This window comes from Diadema antillarum, unplaced genomic scaffold (genome assembly GCF_040938485.1).
Source record: "Diadema antillarum isolate AM-2024a unplaced genomic scaffold, OU_Dant_1.0 seq00001590_RagTag, whole genome shotgun sequence".
NCBI classification, from domain to species: domain Eukaryota; kingdom Metazoa; phylum Echinodermata; class Echinoidea; order Diadematoida; family Diadematidae; genus Diadema; species Diadema antillarum.
The window spans coordinates 485,953-504,864 of record NW_027272307.1 but is presented as its reverse complement, the minus strand read 5'-3'; the positions used below and the strand labels follow the sequence as shown (position 1 = coordinate 504,864).

Sequence of the window (18,912 nt, the reverse complement as noted above, 5' to 3'; positions counted from 1 at the left end):
ATTAAACAGAAACAAATGTCTGATGTCTGGATGTTTTCTTTCCGGGTATGGGGCCGCGGAACCGCGGGCTTCCACCCCCCCCCCCCCCCACGTTTTTTGGTCTGGAGAAAGATCGAAAAACAAAGAAAAATCAACAACAATCGGGCAAAAGCACAACACCATGTCTTCACGTATGTTCGATCCTGAGATTTCAAAGGGGGGGGGGGGAGCTATTGACTTTGCTGATCTATGACCTCCTCTGTCGTCCGAAGTCCCCCCCCCCTCCCCACATACACACATGGCCCCTGAAATACTGATACTCTGTACCATAATTATGATAACTATCCTTCATAGAATCCATGCAGAAGAATTATATTGTGCTTGTAACAAAGAGTGAGATAAGCAATAAAAACGGAAATAGCGATCTATCTCCATGGTTCATCGCAAACTTTACCTGAAGGACAGTCTCCTCGTTTGTAGATACAATAAGTTCCAGGTTGAAATATCCATGGATCGTCACTCATCTCTGCAACAGTTTTAATGCAGAATTGTTGCTCGATGTTTTCATGGGACACGCTACCCGCGAGATGGAGGGGGTCGCTCCATTCGTTCGCGTTGTTGCTATTTTCCGTGTCGTGTCTCCGCCGACCCTCGCTGAACCGAATCGCGGAGTTCGGGCACCCGTCGCGTGCCTTGGGAAGACCGTAGGTGCCTTCGGGCCAGCTGAGGTCAATGCTAATGGGCGCCTCTATAATAATAAAGTAAAATAGGAAGTCATAAGATAATTATCGTCTATGGGTTGTTAACGAGCAATTCTACAGAGAATTGGGGTTTAAGATTTGAATTGGTGACCAATATTGATAGGAAAAAAAGTAATGATAATGATATAACGGTACTAGTAACTGACAATCTCAATAACGATAGTATTATTGACAGTGTAGCAGAATATATTATACTAGTGATTATGATAACAATACACAAATAATTACACTATTGCCAGTAATTAAGTTAGTACTATGTTGAAAATGATGGCCATTACAGTGAAAATAATTGATACGACGATGATCATGGGCGTATTTACCCCAAATAAGTATAATATGTGGTACGTTTTCCCAGTCTGCCCTGCCATTATTATTACCAGCTCTGCCAGGTATAACTAGTCAGTCACAAATCTCTGTACGGTTTATTAGAGGATTCTCGAATATATCCGAGCCGGGCCAGTTCTCCCACTCCATGGTAACCCCATGCTATGCCGGGTCATAATTAAAACAAAACAACAACAACGACGACGACGACGACGACAACAACAACAACAACAACAACAACAACAACAACAACAACATTACTTAATACAAAAACTGTAGGGCGCTGTATTACTATACCTCTAATGAGCTGGATCTGTCGGTAGGCGGGGTAGTTCTGCAGCGCAGCCAACATTGCTGTGCGGACACTAGGTATCAACCAGTTGAAATGGCGTTCGCTGTACGTGTTGAGACCGTACCAGTAGTCATACTTGAATACCTCACTCATCAGCATTAAGGTCAGTTTGATTGGTTCGGCTGCATGTAGAATCAAGGGATGAGAAGTTAGACGTTGCAATACCTCATCTGTATAAGATTGATTGTTTAGAATATTTTGCGCTCCTAACTCTCCTTGGGATAAAGATATTTTAAGTTTATTTGACTTTTTCTCCCATCTTCTTCCTTTTTGTTTCATCATTATTTTACTATTGTCATCACGTTATCTCTGATCAATATTAGCAGCAACGACGGCTTATTGGAATCAAGACACGATTAGTTAGAATTTTGATGAAGAAAACGAAAATAACGAGAATAACGATCAAGATACTGTTCACCAGTTGAAGTCGTATAATACTGTATATAGTACCAAATGTTGACGACAATTAGCATAATGACCACTAATAATAAGTCTGATTTCAAAATGTGATAATTCACACGAGAAAATATTCGAAACGGAATAAGGACTCGTTAGAGAGGAACACAAGCATCAACAGAATATAGATATTTCACTTAGCTACAAAATGCCAAATAATGAGAGCACCCCCATAAAAAAGCAAAAAACAAACAAAACAAAACAAAACAGAATGGCTTCCGAAATAATGAGAAATGGTTATTTACCGCTTATGTCCTCGGCACCCACTACGTAGGTGGAATACTCGCTTCCAAATGACATCTCATGCTCGAGATTGTGGTTGAACTCTTCAATATCGACAGTCAAAGTGTCATTCACAGCAGACAGACTGGTTGGCATCTACATCGTATGGAACAAATAATTTCATCTTAAATCAGAGATGACAGTAATGATAATGAATTGGTCTTCTTTATGATGAGGGCAGCCTCTGTGTGTTCATTTGTTCACCTTGTCGAGAGGAACGTGGTGGGTAAAAACATCTTGCCCAAGGACGCAGGCACTTGACGGGGTATCCGATTAAAAGACAAGAGTACTGTAAAACATGATATATTCGCGGTATGATTTTTTTCGAGTATTATCCCCTATACAGTGCACGCATTTATACACGATTAAAAGTAACTAATTTTTCTACAATTTCAGCAGCAAGATTCACATACACATGAAAAACAAAACAAGTCAGATATCGAGTGGTCAGATGTGAGACAAATAACACAAGTATAACAGATTAAAAAAAACATTATTGGTAATAATAATTGTGGTAGAACAGACAATGACCATAATGACGCCTATCAAAGTTTATCGCATGTAAATTGACGCCAACGAAATAATATATCAAAAGGACAGAATTATACGAATGTCAAAAGACGAAGAGGTGAAACACCCAAAGTGGTAAACATTGTATTAGATGTCATCCTTCGCTTCTTCCACGGCCTAAATCGGACCCTACCAAACCATCAGTAAGACCAGAATGGTATAATTCTGGGTTAGAAATTGGTATCACTACTTTGATTAGGAGAGTCAAAACTCTGGTCAGCTCAATGGGGAAGTCGGTGAGTCGGTATGCCGTGTGACGTCAGGAGTCCCAGTTACCATCGCGACGGATAAACACAGAGTCCCTCATTTTATAACGAAGCAAAATTTAGAAATCATTAATTTAAACATTCCAACTGAAAAATTGCACCTAATATTGTCATTCAACCACGAAAACTTTTCTGTTTCTATCAATATGGAATTACGTGTTACCTGCTATAATGCACGATATTAAGATTTCAAAATAATGTGTTATTTGAATACTTGGATGACACCGTTCTTTTACTCCTTAGACCGCTTCTGAACTGAGCGTGTACCAGTCTAAATGGACAATTCGTAATTCTTACTCCTGTCCACAATTCAAACTTAAGTCAAGTCCGAGACGTCGTCGTAACCCTTTCCCTAACCTGTCACTCCCAGAACTTACCTCAGACGCGGCGTACTGTACAAACTCCGAAGGAGTCGCTTCCCTGATGGTTCCAGTCCTTGTTCCAAACTCAGCCCCAATTATCACGTGCTGATTAGGAATTTAGAACATTGGGAAACATTATTGTATTTAGGAAGACCTTGTTAATACATCTTTCGAATTACTTTTGCGACCCGGACAACTGGACATAACATTGCCATTCATGACATCATCATTATAACCTATTATGTATCAAGAAAAGATTTAACAAAAAAAAAAAATATACGAGTTCTACAATTTAGGAAGTAATTGGTATGATAGTTGACCACATCTCTTGAGCAACGTTTAGAATGGCCACTTCACAACAACCACCGTGCTTTTACACGTACCGAGAGTAAATGCTGAATTACAAACACGATTGCAATTACGAATCGAATCATCGTTCGTTCGGGCCCCGTCAAACTACAGCGAATGTCCAACCAATGCCAAGCGAAAACCCAACGAATTCGAAAATGTGAAGACAGTTTGCATTTTTTGACGTTTTTTTAATTCATTAGCTATTCGTATGGATTCGCAGAGATACGCTGGAGATTTTGGACATGTTTAAAAAAAAATCGGCTCCAATGTATCTCTGCGAATCCCAAGGAATAGCTAATGAATACAAAGAACGCCAAGCATGTTACGAACTATTCCAGTATTACCAACGGATGTGAACAAGTATCTTCAAATTTTCAAATTTATTGGACATTCGTTGGGCATTCGTTGGGCATTCGCTGTAGTGTGACGAGGCCTTTCACACTACCGAAGGAAGCTTCAAGGATTCTGCGGATTTGAATTTCAGGGCGAAGAAGAGAGGTTTTTCTTCTTTCCACGTTTCCATCAATCATTCTTCAGCTATCTTTCTGCGGGAGTGATTGTAAGATCACCGTAATCTCCGCCCCAAAACACGATTGGAGTTCAGCAACGTTCACATGGTCGTTTCTTTGCTTCACTATGGCGAAACGTGATTGGAAAACACCTCATAACAGTCATTTCAGACACGATTGAAATCACGTTTCAAATCAACTTCCACGATTCCAGTTTGCATTCACACGGCAAAAATGCTTAATTTGAAACACGATTCTATATAGTGATGCTTCACTACAATGTGCTTCCAAATAAGATCTCTGAAGGTGTGAAAGCTAGGTTCAGAAGCATGCGAGTGATATACGATACATTTTAGTCTCCTCAAACTAAGGCTAATCTCACTCACGCCTTGTCAAGAGAGGTCAACATGGCACTCACAACACCACTCGTATTAAAACCACTATCATTCTCTTCTGCTCTGTATATATTCCCTGTACAGTATTATAGTCCTTTTTTAATGAAGGCGACCAAGCATACAAATGATATTTTTTATACAGTCACTAGACTACTGTTGTTGGCAATCATATTGTCTAATCAATTTGTTGGTCACCATCATTACCAAGAGCAGCTCCACGTGATGATCTCCTGCATTTTCAACTTTTCTTTCAAGATTACAATATTATAGGTCGATGTTCCGAATATTTTTATTCTATTGCTGTTAATGCAGTTTATTGCCTCATTCTATAAGAATATTGACCACAAAAACGAGACATAATACATAATAGGGCCTATATACAATACTACACAATACAAATAGGCACTATGTAGGATCGTGTTTTATAATAAAACGTTTTGTTTATGTAAAGGGATGAATGTAATGGGTGCTGTTCGTTATTCCGAAGGCTCGCTATTCCGAAGGTTCGTTTTTCCGAAGGTTCGTTAATCCGAAACATACAAATTCTCTATACATAGAGGTTCGTTAATCCGAAAATGAAAAAGGGTTCGTTAATCCGAACATTTGTGGCGTTATTCCGAAGGTTCGTTATTCCGAAGATTTGTTAATCCGAAAATGAAATTCGCAATAACGAACCTTCGGAATAACGAATCTTCGGACTGAAGAGCCTTCGGAATAATGAACCTTCGGAATAACGAGCTGTAACCAATGTAATGAATGTACATTTATCGGATATCGTTTCTTAATTGTGTGCGTGTGTACATATCGGATTGACCAGAATAATGGTGCATGCATGTGATGTGAAAGAAAAGAAGTTACATCTAAGTGAGCTCTTTCCTTTTACATCGAGGCATATATGGTTGCAACCACGCTCTGAAAGTACGCGGCACACAGACATTTAGGCCCGAATTCTCAAAGCTGGAATAACTATTCTTCGGAATAGTTATTCAAGCTTTGAGAATACCAAAACTTATTCCGGGGAATAAATCGCGTCATTTTACGTCATGAGGGCCTAATTTGCATAAGAGGTGTAATAAATTGGCGGAATAAGCGGTGTAATAAAGTTATTCCACCTTTGAGAATTCAGACCTTAAGGTACACCGTCCGCCATGATTGTTATAAGTCTCACTGAGATGCACACCTTGTATAATATACAAGTGATACATAGACCTATTCGGTTTTAAAGCAATGGAATGAGTCAGGTGCATTGCTAGTGCATATCAACTATTGTTATAGCATGCTGAAGCCCCCTAGTGATGTCTGAAATACACATTAACACACAGCCCCAAACCAAATAGGTGTAATACAAGCCCTGATGTAAATACACCATTTCTGTAATGTAACATAGCAATCTTGCTATCCTTTTAATCCTACATGCGAGTAACATAAAGCGTTGCATTCACCTTCATGCTCCATCCGATGGCGGGAATTCACCCAGATATTGCTAGGTAGGGCAAGCATCTGGCACGCTTTGTGGCTGAGCACTATTTAAGACAACTTTCGCGAACAAAGTATGCACAGAATTTGAATAAATTACAAAACGGTCTATGAGCCTCACGCATGATGCTTGACCTTTGTTTACAATGTGTGGGACAGACACGGCATGTCACTGCTATTATACATGTAGTCGCTAAATTCTGATAAACTTTGGAGTACGCTTGTACATAATTATTGAACACTGGTATTTCACTACGCTTAGCTTATGCAAATAGCACCCGAGAACTATGCTGTTCGCTGTTCGCTTCGTGAGCAGATAGATTATAGGACATAACTAGACATAGCTACGCACCCCCCGCATTTTCTTATCGTTTTTGTTTAGTCTTGTTCATGATTCATTTTCTGTTAACCAGATTCTGTCATTTTAGTACACGGAAGCCATAATGGCGCTGAATTAATTGGCGGGACATTCGAATCTGTAGTCTTAGTAAGTAGATAATAGCTATCATTTAGATTTATACGGTGCATGCAGAGCAAGATGATGTAAATGTTCCCTTACATTTAAAAATGCAAGCTGAGAGTGAACGCTTAAATCTTCAAACGGTTCTCACAGTCCAAATGAGGCTTAAAATTTCCAATTGCAATACCAGAAAACAGAGAAAGTGTAGTAAAATTGTCCATGGTGTAATAATCATCACCAGGATGTCACCACTGCTATGGCTGTTCTTGGCCCACAATGCCCTTTTTCACTAGTTAGTCTAGATTTCAGACTGTACTTTAGTTTTATTTTTGCTTCAGGTGTTGAAGTGCGTGTTGCACTATGGCGGAATGAAATGTATTTTTTTAAATGCCTTAAAGAAGGCTATACCTAATGTAAGACGGAAAGATGGTACCCTAAACATTGGTTCATTGAGAAATCCAGTCCACCCGAAATCCTGTTTACAATTCCCACAGTTGCAAAGTTCCTACATCCTTTCATTAGCAATGTCATAGAACTTCTCAGTAAACTCCTGTTTACAATTCCCACAGTTTAAAAGTAACTATATTCTTTCATTAGCAATGCCAGTGAACTTCCCAGCAAACTGGTCATGTAATAGCCCACCAGCACAATATACCATTTCCTCTAGTAAACCCCCATTAAACTGATACTTAATCCTTTCCTTTGTTCTCCCAGGTCAAGCCCAAGTCAATCCAGACTCCTGTATTTACAATTCACACCGTCAGTCCTTTGTCTAGTTTTATTACAGGTAACCAAAGTAATTCTTACATTAAAGACCCCTTACTTACTAACCCTGATATATCTGACCCTCACATGTTGAGAGGGATCATTCTGGACGCCCCTGTCTTGGGCAGAAGTCCTCAACTCTGATTCTCCCTGGCCATCAGATAGATGGCTATGTTGTAACCTTATCGGGAGTGCTCTTATATATATTCGCTGTCATTCTACGCTGGATATACAGATTGTGTATATCTACTACCAATAAATATACACACGTTATGAACTGAATATCGAACTGTGTACTTCGTATTTCTTCGCGTCTGGATGTACAGTAAGAGTTGTGATTGTACCACGCTACATCACCCGACCAGGGATTCACAAATCACGCTCTTACAATTGGTAGCAGCGGTAAACTGGGGCCATCGCTTCCCGCTCGGAGGTCGAACTTGTGAGTTCATCTTTCTACATTATATAGACATTGCTGCTGTGGTGTTTATGGAGAATCCTGTTATTACATCTTTACCTTGAGCTGCATTCCACTGCATTTCGCGTTAGAAATGGTCAGCTCCTAAAAACTGCACTTTGTGGACGCTTTGCTGTTTGGGGCTTTACTATTCATTTACATACAAAGGTATAATACTTTTGTCCCTGTAAACAACACTGCATGGACATAAGAGCCCTCTTCAGTTTTACCTTCAATTATTGTTGATGCTGGTTCATCGTTGAATATTTACAGTATCAGCCTATGAGCTCTGAACTTGTGATACCTGCAATGCTGTTCATGTTATAACAGCCATCGTGTTGCCTTCATCAATTTTTGTGCCACATGATCGGATGATTCTGTCACCGGCCACCCCGTATCTTGACTGTTGCTGATAGTGGAACTCCAGCCGCTGATCACTTAAGGTGCCTGCTTACGTACGGTGGAAGGATCATCGCCTTAGAATCCAAATTCGACGCTAGGAATCCTTCGGTAGTGGTCTGCTTTCTGCTTCTCTTCCTTGTGGTCGATGACTGGAATGCTACACATCATCATCACCCTTGGATCTATCGATATCTATTTGCTGTTCCTTCTCGTTGGTGTCGCCTTCTCCGATGACCAGGACGGAACTGCTAAGTTGATCCTCTATAGTTCATATTTCTTGTCTCATCGCTCATACACATAATCAGTTCAAGTGTATTATAATTTGTGCTTGTGGTGTGTATAGTTAGATTCGACACGCATTTATATACATTTATGTACTTTCCTTCTTTTGTATTCTACTTGTATGATAATTTGGTATTGAGGCTCGTTATTAGCACTACTGGTTTCGGTGTTGGAAGATATACATGTATGTTATGTGGCTGTGTTGAATACATTACAATTATTTAGGCCATTTCTAAGTTCATTTGTTGTTTTCGTCTAGCTCTTTTCTTTCTTTTTTTCCTTTTTCTTAGCGATCTTTCAGTTTACTTGCACTGTGATATGCTATCTCTGCATTTTTGTTCTTCATATGATTGGGAGTAAACTTTTCTCAAATCCTCATTTTATATAATCTGTGTGCATTTCACTAAATCTAGGTTTGTGGCTCTTCATTAGTTTTCCACTTCACATGCCTTGTATTTCGGTCTACATTCAATAACCGCTTATTTCACAGCACTACAGGATGCTTGCACTTTAAGTTTGCCGTGCCACTTTCACATTTAGTCTTTTATTCATTGCTTCGTCACTACCTCTCATCATTTTCATTTTTTTTTTTGCACTTTGTTGTGCTGTGGACATCATCACAGTTTCTTTTCTTTTGCTCCTTCCCTTATTTCTTCCTTCATTGATTCCATAACATAATATCATGCCTGATACTGATGTTGGTTCCTCTTCTTCTCCCACTGTGGGAGCTTTTATCCCTGTCCAATTCCCTCCGCCCTTTTCTGGGGATGGGACATCTGATTTTATGCAGTGGTGTCGTCGTTTTGAGGTAGCAGTCGATGCTTGCCCCAATGCCCGATCAGTTGACTTGGCCAAAACACTTGGTTCTCGGTTGACGGACTCTGCTTTCATTGTTTGGTATGCCTTTCCTGCAGACATTAAGAATGATTATGTTCAGGCAAAGAAAGAGCTGAGCAAAATCTTTTCGAAACGCGATGAGATAACCTCGTTTCAGCGCATGATTAACGCCCGCCCGCGTCAACCTAACGAACCACTTGAGGTGTATAAGTCAGAACTCGATAGATTGACGACGCTTGCTTTTCCCCTGCTTGATGCCAATGCCCGTAAAGATGAAATTTTCCGCCGATTCGTAGCAGGTCTGAGCCCTGATATGCAAGCGAAGTGTCACGAACACGGGGCTAAGGACATTGATAGTGCCATGGAAATCGTGCGGCGAATGGAAATGGTGTCAGTCTCTAACCAGCTTAATTCCCCCTTCTCTGCTGCTTCACCTCAGGTTGCTGTCGCAGCTAGCGCTAATGCGGATCCCCTTGATCTCATTTTGAATAGAATTAATGCTCTGCAAGTGACAGTTAACACGCTCCAGTCTCAGTGCGACTCTTTACAGGACTCGCGTCGCGAAGTGTCGCGCTCTCGACCACGCATGCGTTCCAATTCTCCACATGCTCAGTCTCGCTCACGTGATCGGTATGACTCCACATACACCTCGTATCGTCAAAATTATGCCCGATCTCCTACTCCTGTCAGACGAAGGTATTCCTCTGAGCGCGATTCCAGTCCTTATCCTCAATACCGGGAGCAAAATCGTGACACATATCATCGCTCATACCATCAATCACTAAATTCAAGATCCCCAAGTCGTCAGTATAGCCCGTCGTTTGATCGCAGTGATGGTGATCGTTACCGTTATCGATCACAGAGCCCGGCCGCCCATTCAATGCCTCGCTCAGCACGCCGATCATCCCCTGGCCGTGTTTCTTTTCAGGAAAACTAGTGTCAGCTGATGGTGCGGGTCGTCCGTCAGCCTCATCATTTGAGACCCAATCTCAATCTCCTCTTCATTTGCCCTCTGTGCCTTCTCCGACTCCTTCATCTCGCATTCTGATTTCTATTGGCTCTACAGAAATCCCAGCTTTGATCGATACTGGCGCTTCAATGTCACTCATTGATGAGAAACTCCGATCATCTCTCCCGTCTCTGTCCTCTCGGCCATACCTCTCACTCCCTGTTCCAGTGAAAGCTGTTTCTGGAGAAGTTTTTGACACATTTGGTTCCATTTTGGTAGATTTTTCTGCTCATTCATCACAGTTTTCATTTCATTTTCAGGTAGCTCGTGGTATTCATCCCCCCATCATTTTGGGATGGGATTTCTTGTCGGCTCATCAGGCGATATTAGATGTAAGTCATGGCTCCCTGTCACTTTCTTCAGTCACTCTCCCCCTTTTAGGAACTCACCGTGCCGTTCCTCTGGTAATTTCAACAGTCGTCGATGAGGAGATCGTCATCCCTCCTTGGAGTGAGACAGTTCTCCCGATACCTCTATGTAAGGATTCTCTGACTTGTTTTCCCCAAGAGGTCGATGGTGTGCTCGTACCTGGTAATGAATTACCTGTTATTGTTGCATGTACACTTGGCTCCGTGGTTGATGGTACAGTTCCAGTTCGTGTTGCAAACCCGACATCGTCATCGGTCACACTTTATCCAGGCATGCCTCTCGGTGATTTCCATCCCATGCTGGGCCGCACAGGAGAGCAGTACTGTGCTTTGGTCGCTCCTCCTGTCTCTCTTGACTCTCCCCCTTCCTCTCTTCCTAGCCATTCATCCTTTGATCTATCATCGACATCATTGACTTCGTCTCAGCAGGCTCGTGTTAGTGCTCTCCTTCATGACTATGCAGACATTTTCAGTCAATCTGCCGACGATTATGGGCACACTGATCTGGTTCAGCATGAAATACCAACTAACAATGCTTCCCCTATTCGACAGAGGGCATACCGTGCATCACCCACAATTCGACAGGAGATCAAACAACAATGTGATCGCCTGCTTGAGGCCGGGGTTATCGAGCCCAGTTCCAGCCCCTGGAGCTCACCGGTGGTCATGGTCAAGAAGAAATCAGGGTCATATCGTTTCTGTATTGATTACCGTAAACTGAATAAGATCACTTGCCCTGATTCTCACCCACTCCCTCGCATCGATGACACGCTTGACTCCCTTGCTGGAAACACCTATTTCAGCACAATGGACTTGTCCAGTGGGTACTGGCAGGTTGCCATGGATCCCGCAGACAAAGCTAAGACAGCATTCACAACAGGTACAGATCTATTCCAATTCACAGTCATGCCCATGGGTCTGCGTAATGCTCCATCCACATTCCAGCGTCTCATGCAACTGGTGTTACGAGGGTTACACTGGGATTCAGTCCTTGTGTATCTTGATGACGTTATCGTCTTTGGTCGCACTTTTGATGAGAAACTCAACCGCCTGCAAGCTGTCTTCGACCGACTCAGATCGGCCGGGCTCAAGCTGCGACCTGACAAATGTGCCTTCTTCAAGCAGGAAGTTACATTCCTTGGTCATGTAATTTCTCCAGCTGGCGTCCTTCCTGACCCTGCCAACATTGACAAGGTTCGTTCGTGGCCCGTTCCCCGGAATGTCACGGAATTACGTGCTTTCCTTGGCCTTTGTTCATACTATCGTCGGTTTGTGAACAAATTCGCACATGTTGCACAGCCTCTGTACACCTTGACGAAGAAAGGCATTTCATATGTGTGGTCGGATGAATGTGATCAGGCTTTCCACTCTTTACGTGACACCCTCACCTCACCTCCTTTGATGTCATTTCCCATCTTTTCCAGGCCATTCACTCTACACACTGATGCGTCAAACTTTGCGGTGGGTGCAGTCCTCACACAGTGTCTGGATGATAAGGAACGTGTCATTGCATACGCTAGTCACACGCTGTCACACGCTGAGCGACGATGGTCTACGTATGACCGTGAGCTATGGGCCATTGTATGGTCTGTGCGGCACTTTCGTCATTACCTGCTGACGTCACAATTCACCATTGTCACGGATCACAAGCCTCTAGTAGGGCTTCGTCGGCTACCAGTTGGTCACGATGCTGGCATTGCCTCTTCACGCCGCGGTCGCTGGGCACTCGAGCTTGATACTTTCGACTGGGTTGTTGAACATCGGGATGGCGCTAAGCATGCAAATGCTGATGCGCTATCGCGTATACCACAATCAACTGATCCTGCATCGATTGCAACTGTGACTCCTTTTTCTCCTCCTCCTCCTCCTCCTCCTTCTCCCCCTTCTCATCCTCCTCCTCCTCCTCCTCCCCCTCCTCCTCCTCCTTCTCCCCCTTCTCACCCTCCCCCTCCTCCTCCTCCTCCCCCTTCTCCCCCTCCTCCTCCCCCTCCTCCTCCCCCTCCTCCTCCTCCTCCCCCTCCTCCCCCTCCTCCTCCTCCTTCTCCCCCTTCTCACCCTCCTCCTCCTCCTCCTCCTTCTCCCCTTCTCACCCTCCTCCTCCTCCTCCTCCTTCTCCCCCTTCTCACCCTCCTCCTCCTCCTTCTCACCCTCCTCCTCCTCCTTCTTCCCCTTCTCACCCTCCTATTCCTACTCCACCTTCTGCTTCGCCTTCTGCACATCCTCCCATTTCCCCACCCACTCCTTCTTCGGCTCTCCAATCTCCATCTACCCCCACTTGTCCTCACCCTCACTCCGTCCACACATCTTCCTCTTCTTCCTATCCTAACCAAGCATCTCCATCCCCGGACAGTGAAATTGCACTCTGTGCATCATTGTTGGCTGGTGGTCATCGCTTACACCAGGCTCAACATTCTGACCCAATCTTGCGTGAGGTGGTGTCGTGGGTTCGTTCTGGTTCGTTTCCCCTCAGGTCAACTATCTCGAATGCTGAGCTCTCTTTACGCAAGTTCTATGTTGAGCGCGACAGGTTGCACATTCGTGATGGTCTGTTATATCGGCAAAACCGTCTTCCCTCTGGTGCTACTGTGGACCAAGTTATCATCCCCCATTCTCTCATCCCCGAAGTTCTCTCCATCCTCCATGGCTCCCATCTCTCTGGTCATTTTGGCGCTGACAAGGTAATAAAGAGAGCCACTCAAGCGTGCTTTTGGCCGGGAATGCGTGCAGATATTACAGATTTTTGCAAACGCTGTCTCCCATGCCAAACGCGTCGTGCCCCTGTCCCAGCGCTTCGCGCTCCCCTGCAACCGATCACCTCCTCGCGACCTTTCCAACGAATTGGTGTAGATATTACCGAAATGCCCCTCACGCCTCGAGGAAACCGATATATACTTGTAGTCGAAGACTACTTCACCAAATATGTCAACCTTTATCCCCTACCCCATCAGACAGCTGATGCTGTGGCAAGCTGCCTCTTCGACAAATACATTTGCCAGCATGGCATCCCTGAATCCATCCACTCCGATCAGGGTCGTCAATTTGAGTCCCGGGTTGTGAGTACATTGTGTCAAAAGCTTGACATCTCTAAGACTCGCACCACCCCATACCATCCTCAGTCTGATGGCATGGTGGAGCGACACAACCGGACCCTGAAACTGGAAATTGGTAAGCGACTCTCCTCCGCCCTCACTGACTGGGACCTTGTCCTCAGTCAACATCAACTCACATACAATACGACACATCACTCCACTACTGGTTTCACCCCCTTCTTTCTAGTCCATGGTCGTGAGGCAAGGCTGCCTCTCTCCCTCTTCACATCATCAGACCCCGTTGTCCCTTCTCATACACCAGATGATTATGCCAAAACTCTCCTCACCCGCCTGCACTCTGCATTTGAGCATGCTGACGCCAAAACAGCAAAAGCGCGGAACTCACAAAAGTCCCACTATGACAAGTCAGTGCGATTTGTGCCATACAACATAGGTGATAAGGTACTAATGTCAAATCCAACTGCATCACGAGACAAACTAGGTGAAAAATGGAAAGGCCCATATTGCATTGTGCGTAGAGATGAGCAAGGCATCATATACCACCTTTCGTGCATGTCTGACCCAAACTCCCGTCCAAAGGGCATTCACTACAATCGTCTCAAGCCTTACCTTGAGCCGCCACCATCCCCACCTCAACCTGAAAACCAAGTGCCACCAACTCCAAATGATCAATCAACATCTGTCTTTGTCCCGGTTTTCACAGACACCACTTTACCATCTCAGGAGTTGCCTACAACCCCTACCCCACCTTCCCCCTCCCAGGATGCTCACGCTCGAAACCATGACCCCAGATATCAAACCCGATCAGGCCGAGTTGTACGACCGCCTGATTATTTTGGCAACCCAGTTCCCTCCAATTTATAATGTTATTTTTCGTCTACTTCCTTGTATCCCCAGGTATTCTTTTCCCTTGGAGTCTCTCTTACTAACTTCTTTTCTGTAATATGTCACCCTCTTATTACCCTTCTTTTCCCTGTTTTCCTATTTACCCTTACATTCCTGTTTCCTATCACACCTTGCAATTCACATCTATCAGTTTTTGGTGCTTTATGATTTTTGGTTATTGTTTGTGATTAGCTTTACTCCCGATGTTTTGCATCTCTTTTGAGTTGATGCAGTAATTGTGTATTTTGGTCATATGATTCTTAATTGATCATACCCATGTTATTCGCTGAAGCGCTCATTTCCTCCTGTTTTTCAATTGACTAGTGATTAGTACTTTTGTTATGTGTAATGTATATTACATGACTTCTTCTCATATTTGTCACGGTAATATTGTTGTGATGTAGGCTTATAGCATTGTGCATTTTAGCATATGATAACAATATGATTACTAGATTTTATTTTTTTTCACCATTGCATTGCATTTTTTTTTTGATGTTATTACAGGCATGCTTTCTTTTGTTGGATTTGCCTGTGTCGTTCATTCGGTGTGATACACCATGGCCAACATAGTTTGAAAGTTGATTGTTGAACAAGTGATATCAACATAATTTATATTTGAAATGTATCTCACCAAATGTAGTGTCTATCATTTGCCATCACACAAGTTGATATATAACATATACATTGTATATACTACATGTTTACCTCATACTTACAAGTTTTATTTAATAATCATATTATATTTGAGCCTCACCATTTGTCTCATTTCCATGATACTTTAAGAAGCTGACCTTGCCCAGTACAACTAACCTTTCATTGTTACCTCCTCATGTTTTACTTTAGCCAATTGATCACAATATGTCTGTTAGTTTACACTGATTTTTTTTTATTAGTCGTAAGGCAAATCCAGTACTTTTTGTTTTGGGATAACATGAGTACCATATGATTTCTTGTTTCTATTGACTAATTGTTTAATAGTTTCATGATAATTATGTTGTTCTGTAGTTGTTCATTTTAATCACAGTTGATGTTATTTTTTTTTTACTTGTGTATTTTGGTTGTTGGTATTTCTTTCCTGAGAATTCTCATGATTTTTGATATTGCGTTTTAATGTATCCTTTAGTGTTTACCATTTTTTTTTTCCATTCATTCTATATGAGCATTTTCCTCACACTGTTTTTTTTTTCCATTTTGCTACAGACAGTTATTGCCCCAATCTATTCCACTTTTGGTTTTCTTTAGTCCACCAAAGTGATTGTCTTCAGTGCTGAATTTTATTTTCGACATTCGTGGATATCTTGGGACCTAACAAAGCAACAACAAGCAGTCGCCACTGCTATGTGGGTCTCCTCCAGGTACGCAATCACGTTATATAAACACATCACATTTTGTTCCGAAATCAGTACGTCGTCTCTCACTGGATTCATCGGCTCTGCGTACTCAAGTTTCAAGTTTACAGCAAAAGAATACCCTTTTTCCACATATCCACTCATTTTTCCTCTTTTATTACTTTATTGATTCCTCTCGGAATCAATTTTACAGCAAAAGAATGCCCCTATTTATCACCTTTCCACTTATTACTTTTTTCCTCTTTTATCACTTTACTCATTCCCCTGGGAATTCATTTTACTCAAGTTTCAAGTTTACAGCAAAAGAATACCCTTTTTCCACATATCCACTCATTTTTCCTCTTTTATTACTTTATTGATTCCCCTCAGAACCAATTTTACAGCACTAAAAGAATGCCCCTATTTATCACCTTTCCACTCATAACTTTTTTCCTCTTTTATCACTTTACTCATTCCGCTGGGAATTCATTTTACTCAAGTTTCAAGTTTACAGCAAAAGAATACCCTTTTTCTCACATATCCACTCATTTTTCCTCATTTATTACTTTATTGATTCCACTCGGAATCAAGTTTACAGCCAAAGAATACCCCATTTCTCACCATTCCACTCATACCATATACTTTTTTATCACTTTATTAATTCCGCTCGGAATTAATTTTACTACAAAAGAATGCCCCTATTTCTCACCTTTCCACACATCTCTCTTCTTTTATCACTTTATTGATTCCACTCGGAATCAAGTTTACAGCCAAAGAATACCCCATTTCTCACCATTCCACTCATACCATATACTTTTTTATCACTTTATTAGTTCCGCTCGGAATTAATTTTACTACAAAAGAATGCCCCTATTTCTCACCTTTCCACTCATCTCTCTTCTTTTGTCACTGTCTTTATCAGTTCCGCTGGGAGTCAATTTTACAGCACCCCTATTTCTCACATATCCACTCATTTTTCCTCTTTTATCACTTTATTGATTCCACTCGGAATTAATTTTACAGCAAAAGAATACCCCTATTTCTCACCTTTCCACACATCTCTCTTCTTTTATCACTTTATTGATTCCTTTCGCAATCAAGTTTACAACAAAAGAATGCCCCTATTTCTCACCTTTCCACTCATCTCTCTTCTTTTATTACTGTATTGATTCCACTCGGAATCAATTTTACAACAAAAGAATGCCCCTATTTCTCACCTTTCCACTCATCTCTCTTCTTTTATCACTTTATTGACTCCGCTCGGAATCAAATTTACAACAAAAGAATACCCCCATTTCTCACCTTTCCACTGATCTTTTATCACTGTATTTATTAGTTCCGCTCGGAATCAAATTTACAGCAAAAGAATACCCTTTCTTCTCAAATTTCCACACATTTTTCCTCTTTTATCACTTTATTGATTCCGCTCGGAATCAAGTTTACGACAAAAGAATACCCCTATTTCTCACCTTTCCACTTATCTCTCTTCTTTTATTACTTTATTGATTCCACTCGGAATCAAGTTTACAAAAGAATGCCCCTATTTCTCACCTTTCCACTTATCTCTCTTCTTTTATCACTTTATTGATTCCTCTCAGAATCAAGTTCACAACAAAAGAATGCCCCTAAATCTCTTACCTTTCCACTCATCCAGTATCCTCTTTTATCACTTTATTGATTCCGCTGGGAATCAATTTCACAGCAAAAGAATACCCCTATTTCTCACTTTTCCACTCATCTCTCTTCTTTTATCACTGTCTTTATCAATTCCGCTCGGAATCAATTTTACAGCAAAAAAATACCCTTTCTTCTCAAATTTCCACTCATTTTTCCTCTTTTATCACTTAATTGATTCCGCTCGGAATCAAGTTTACAACAAAAGAATACCTCTATTTCTCACCTTTCTACTCATCTCTCTTCTTTTATCACTTTATTGATTCCGCTCGGAATCAAATTTACGACAAAAGAATACCCCCATTTCTCACCTTTCCACTTATCTTTTATCACTGTATTTATTAGTTCCGCTCGGAATCAAATTTACAGCAAAAGAATACCCTTTCTTCTCAAATTTCCACACATTTTTCCTCTTTTATCACTTTATTGATTCCGCTCGGAATCAAGTTTACAACAAAAGAATACCTCTATTTCTCACCTTTCTACTCATCTCTCTTCTTTTATCACTTTATTGATTCCGCTCGGAATCAAATTTACGACAAAAGAATACCCCCATTTCTCACCTTTCCACTTATCTTTTATCACTGTATTTATTAGTTCCGCTCGGAATCAAATTTACAGCAAAAGAATACCCTTTCTTCTCAAATTTCCACACATTTTTCCTCTTTTATCACTTTATTGATTCCGCTCGGAATCAAGTTTACGACAAAAGAATACCCCTATTTCTCCCTTCTACTCGTCGTCTTTTATCACTTTCGCTCGGAATTAAGTTCCGCTCGGAATTAATTTTACTGCTAAGAAATACCCTTATTTCTCACCTTTCCACTGGATCATCTTTTATCACTCATTGATTCTGCTCGGAATTGATTTTACAGCAAAAAAATACCCCTAATTATCACTCATTTTTCCACTCATCTGTCTTTTTTTCATCACTCGGAATCAATTTTATAGCAAAAGAATGCCTTATTTACCATCTCTTCAATTATCTGTTCTCTAATTTTCCCGCCAATATCACTCAGCGCCAATAAGGCTTCCGGAGACGGGGAATTGAAACAGGTGCAGCAGAAGTAGATAGGATTAAGCTACATACTGTACAGTGAGCTTTTTTGAGTGTCCCATTTATGCTGTTTTTGTTTTTGTTTTTTGTTTTTGCTATTAAGCAAGTCTTGAAACATTATGGGAAAATTATATTTATACTTTGTTGTTTACAGATTACTTCATATACCGTTTCCGCTTTCTTGGCAATAATTTGATTTGTGTAGTACCGTGAAAAAGAATAAAAGGATAATAGGATATCAAGGATTGAGTGAAT

At 41.5% G+C, this 18,912-nt stretch overlaps 1 protein-coding gene across 1 annotated transcript in view; it reads right to left on the bottom strand.

Moving 5' to 3' along the window:
- The window catches only part of LOC139710941 (uncharacterized), a 35,365-nt gene that overhangs the window by 13,096 nt on the left and 3,357 nt on the right, over nucleotides 1-18,912 (bottom strand). The window contains exons 5-8 of the mRNA XM_071622866.1: nucleotides 3,368-3,457; nucleotides 2,118-2,250; nucleotides 1,362-1,538; nucleotides 434-727 (exon numbers count right to left, since the gene is read on the bottom strand). Coding sequence (XP_071478967.1) covers nucleotides 434-727; nucleotides 1,362-1,538; nucleotides 2,118-2,250; nucleotides 3,368-3,457 — 694 coding nt within the window. The remainder of the gene's footprint in view (nucleotides 1-433; nucleotides 728-1,361; nucleotides 1,539-2,117; nucleotides 2,251-3,367; nucleotides 3,458-18,912) is intronic.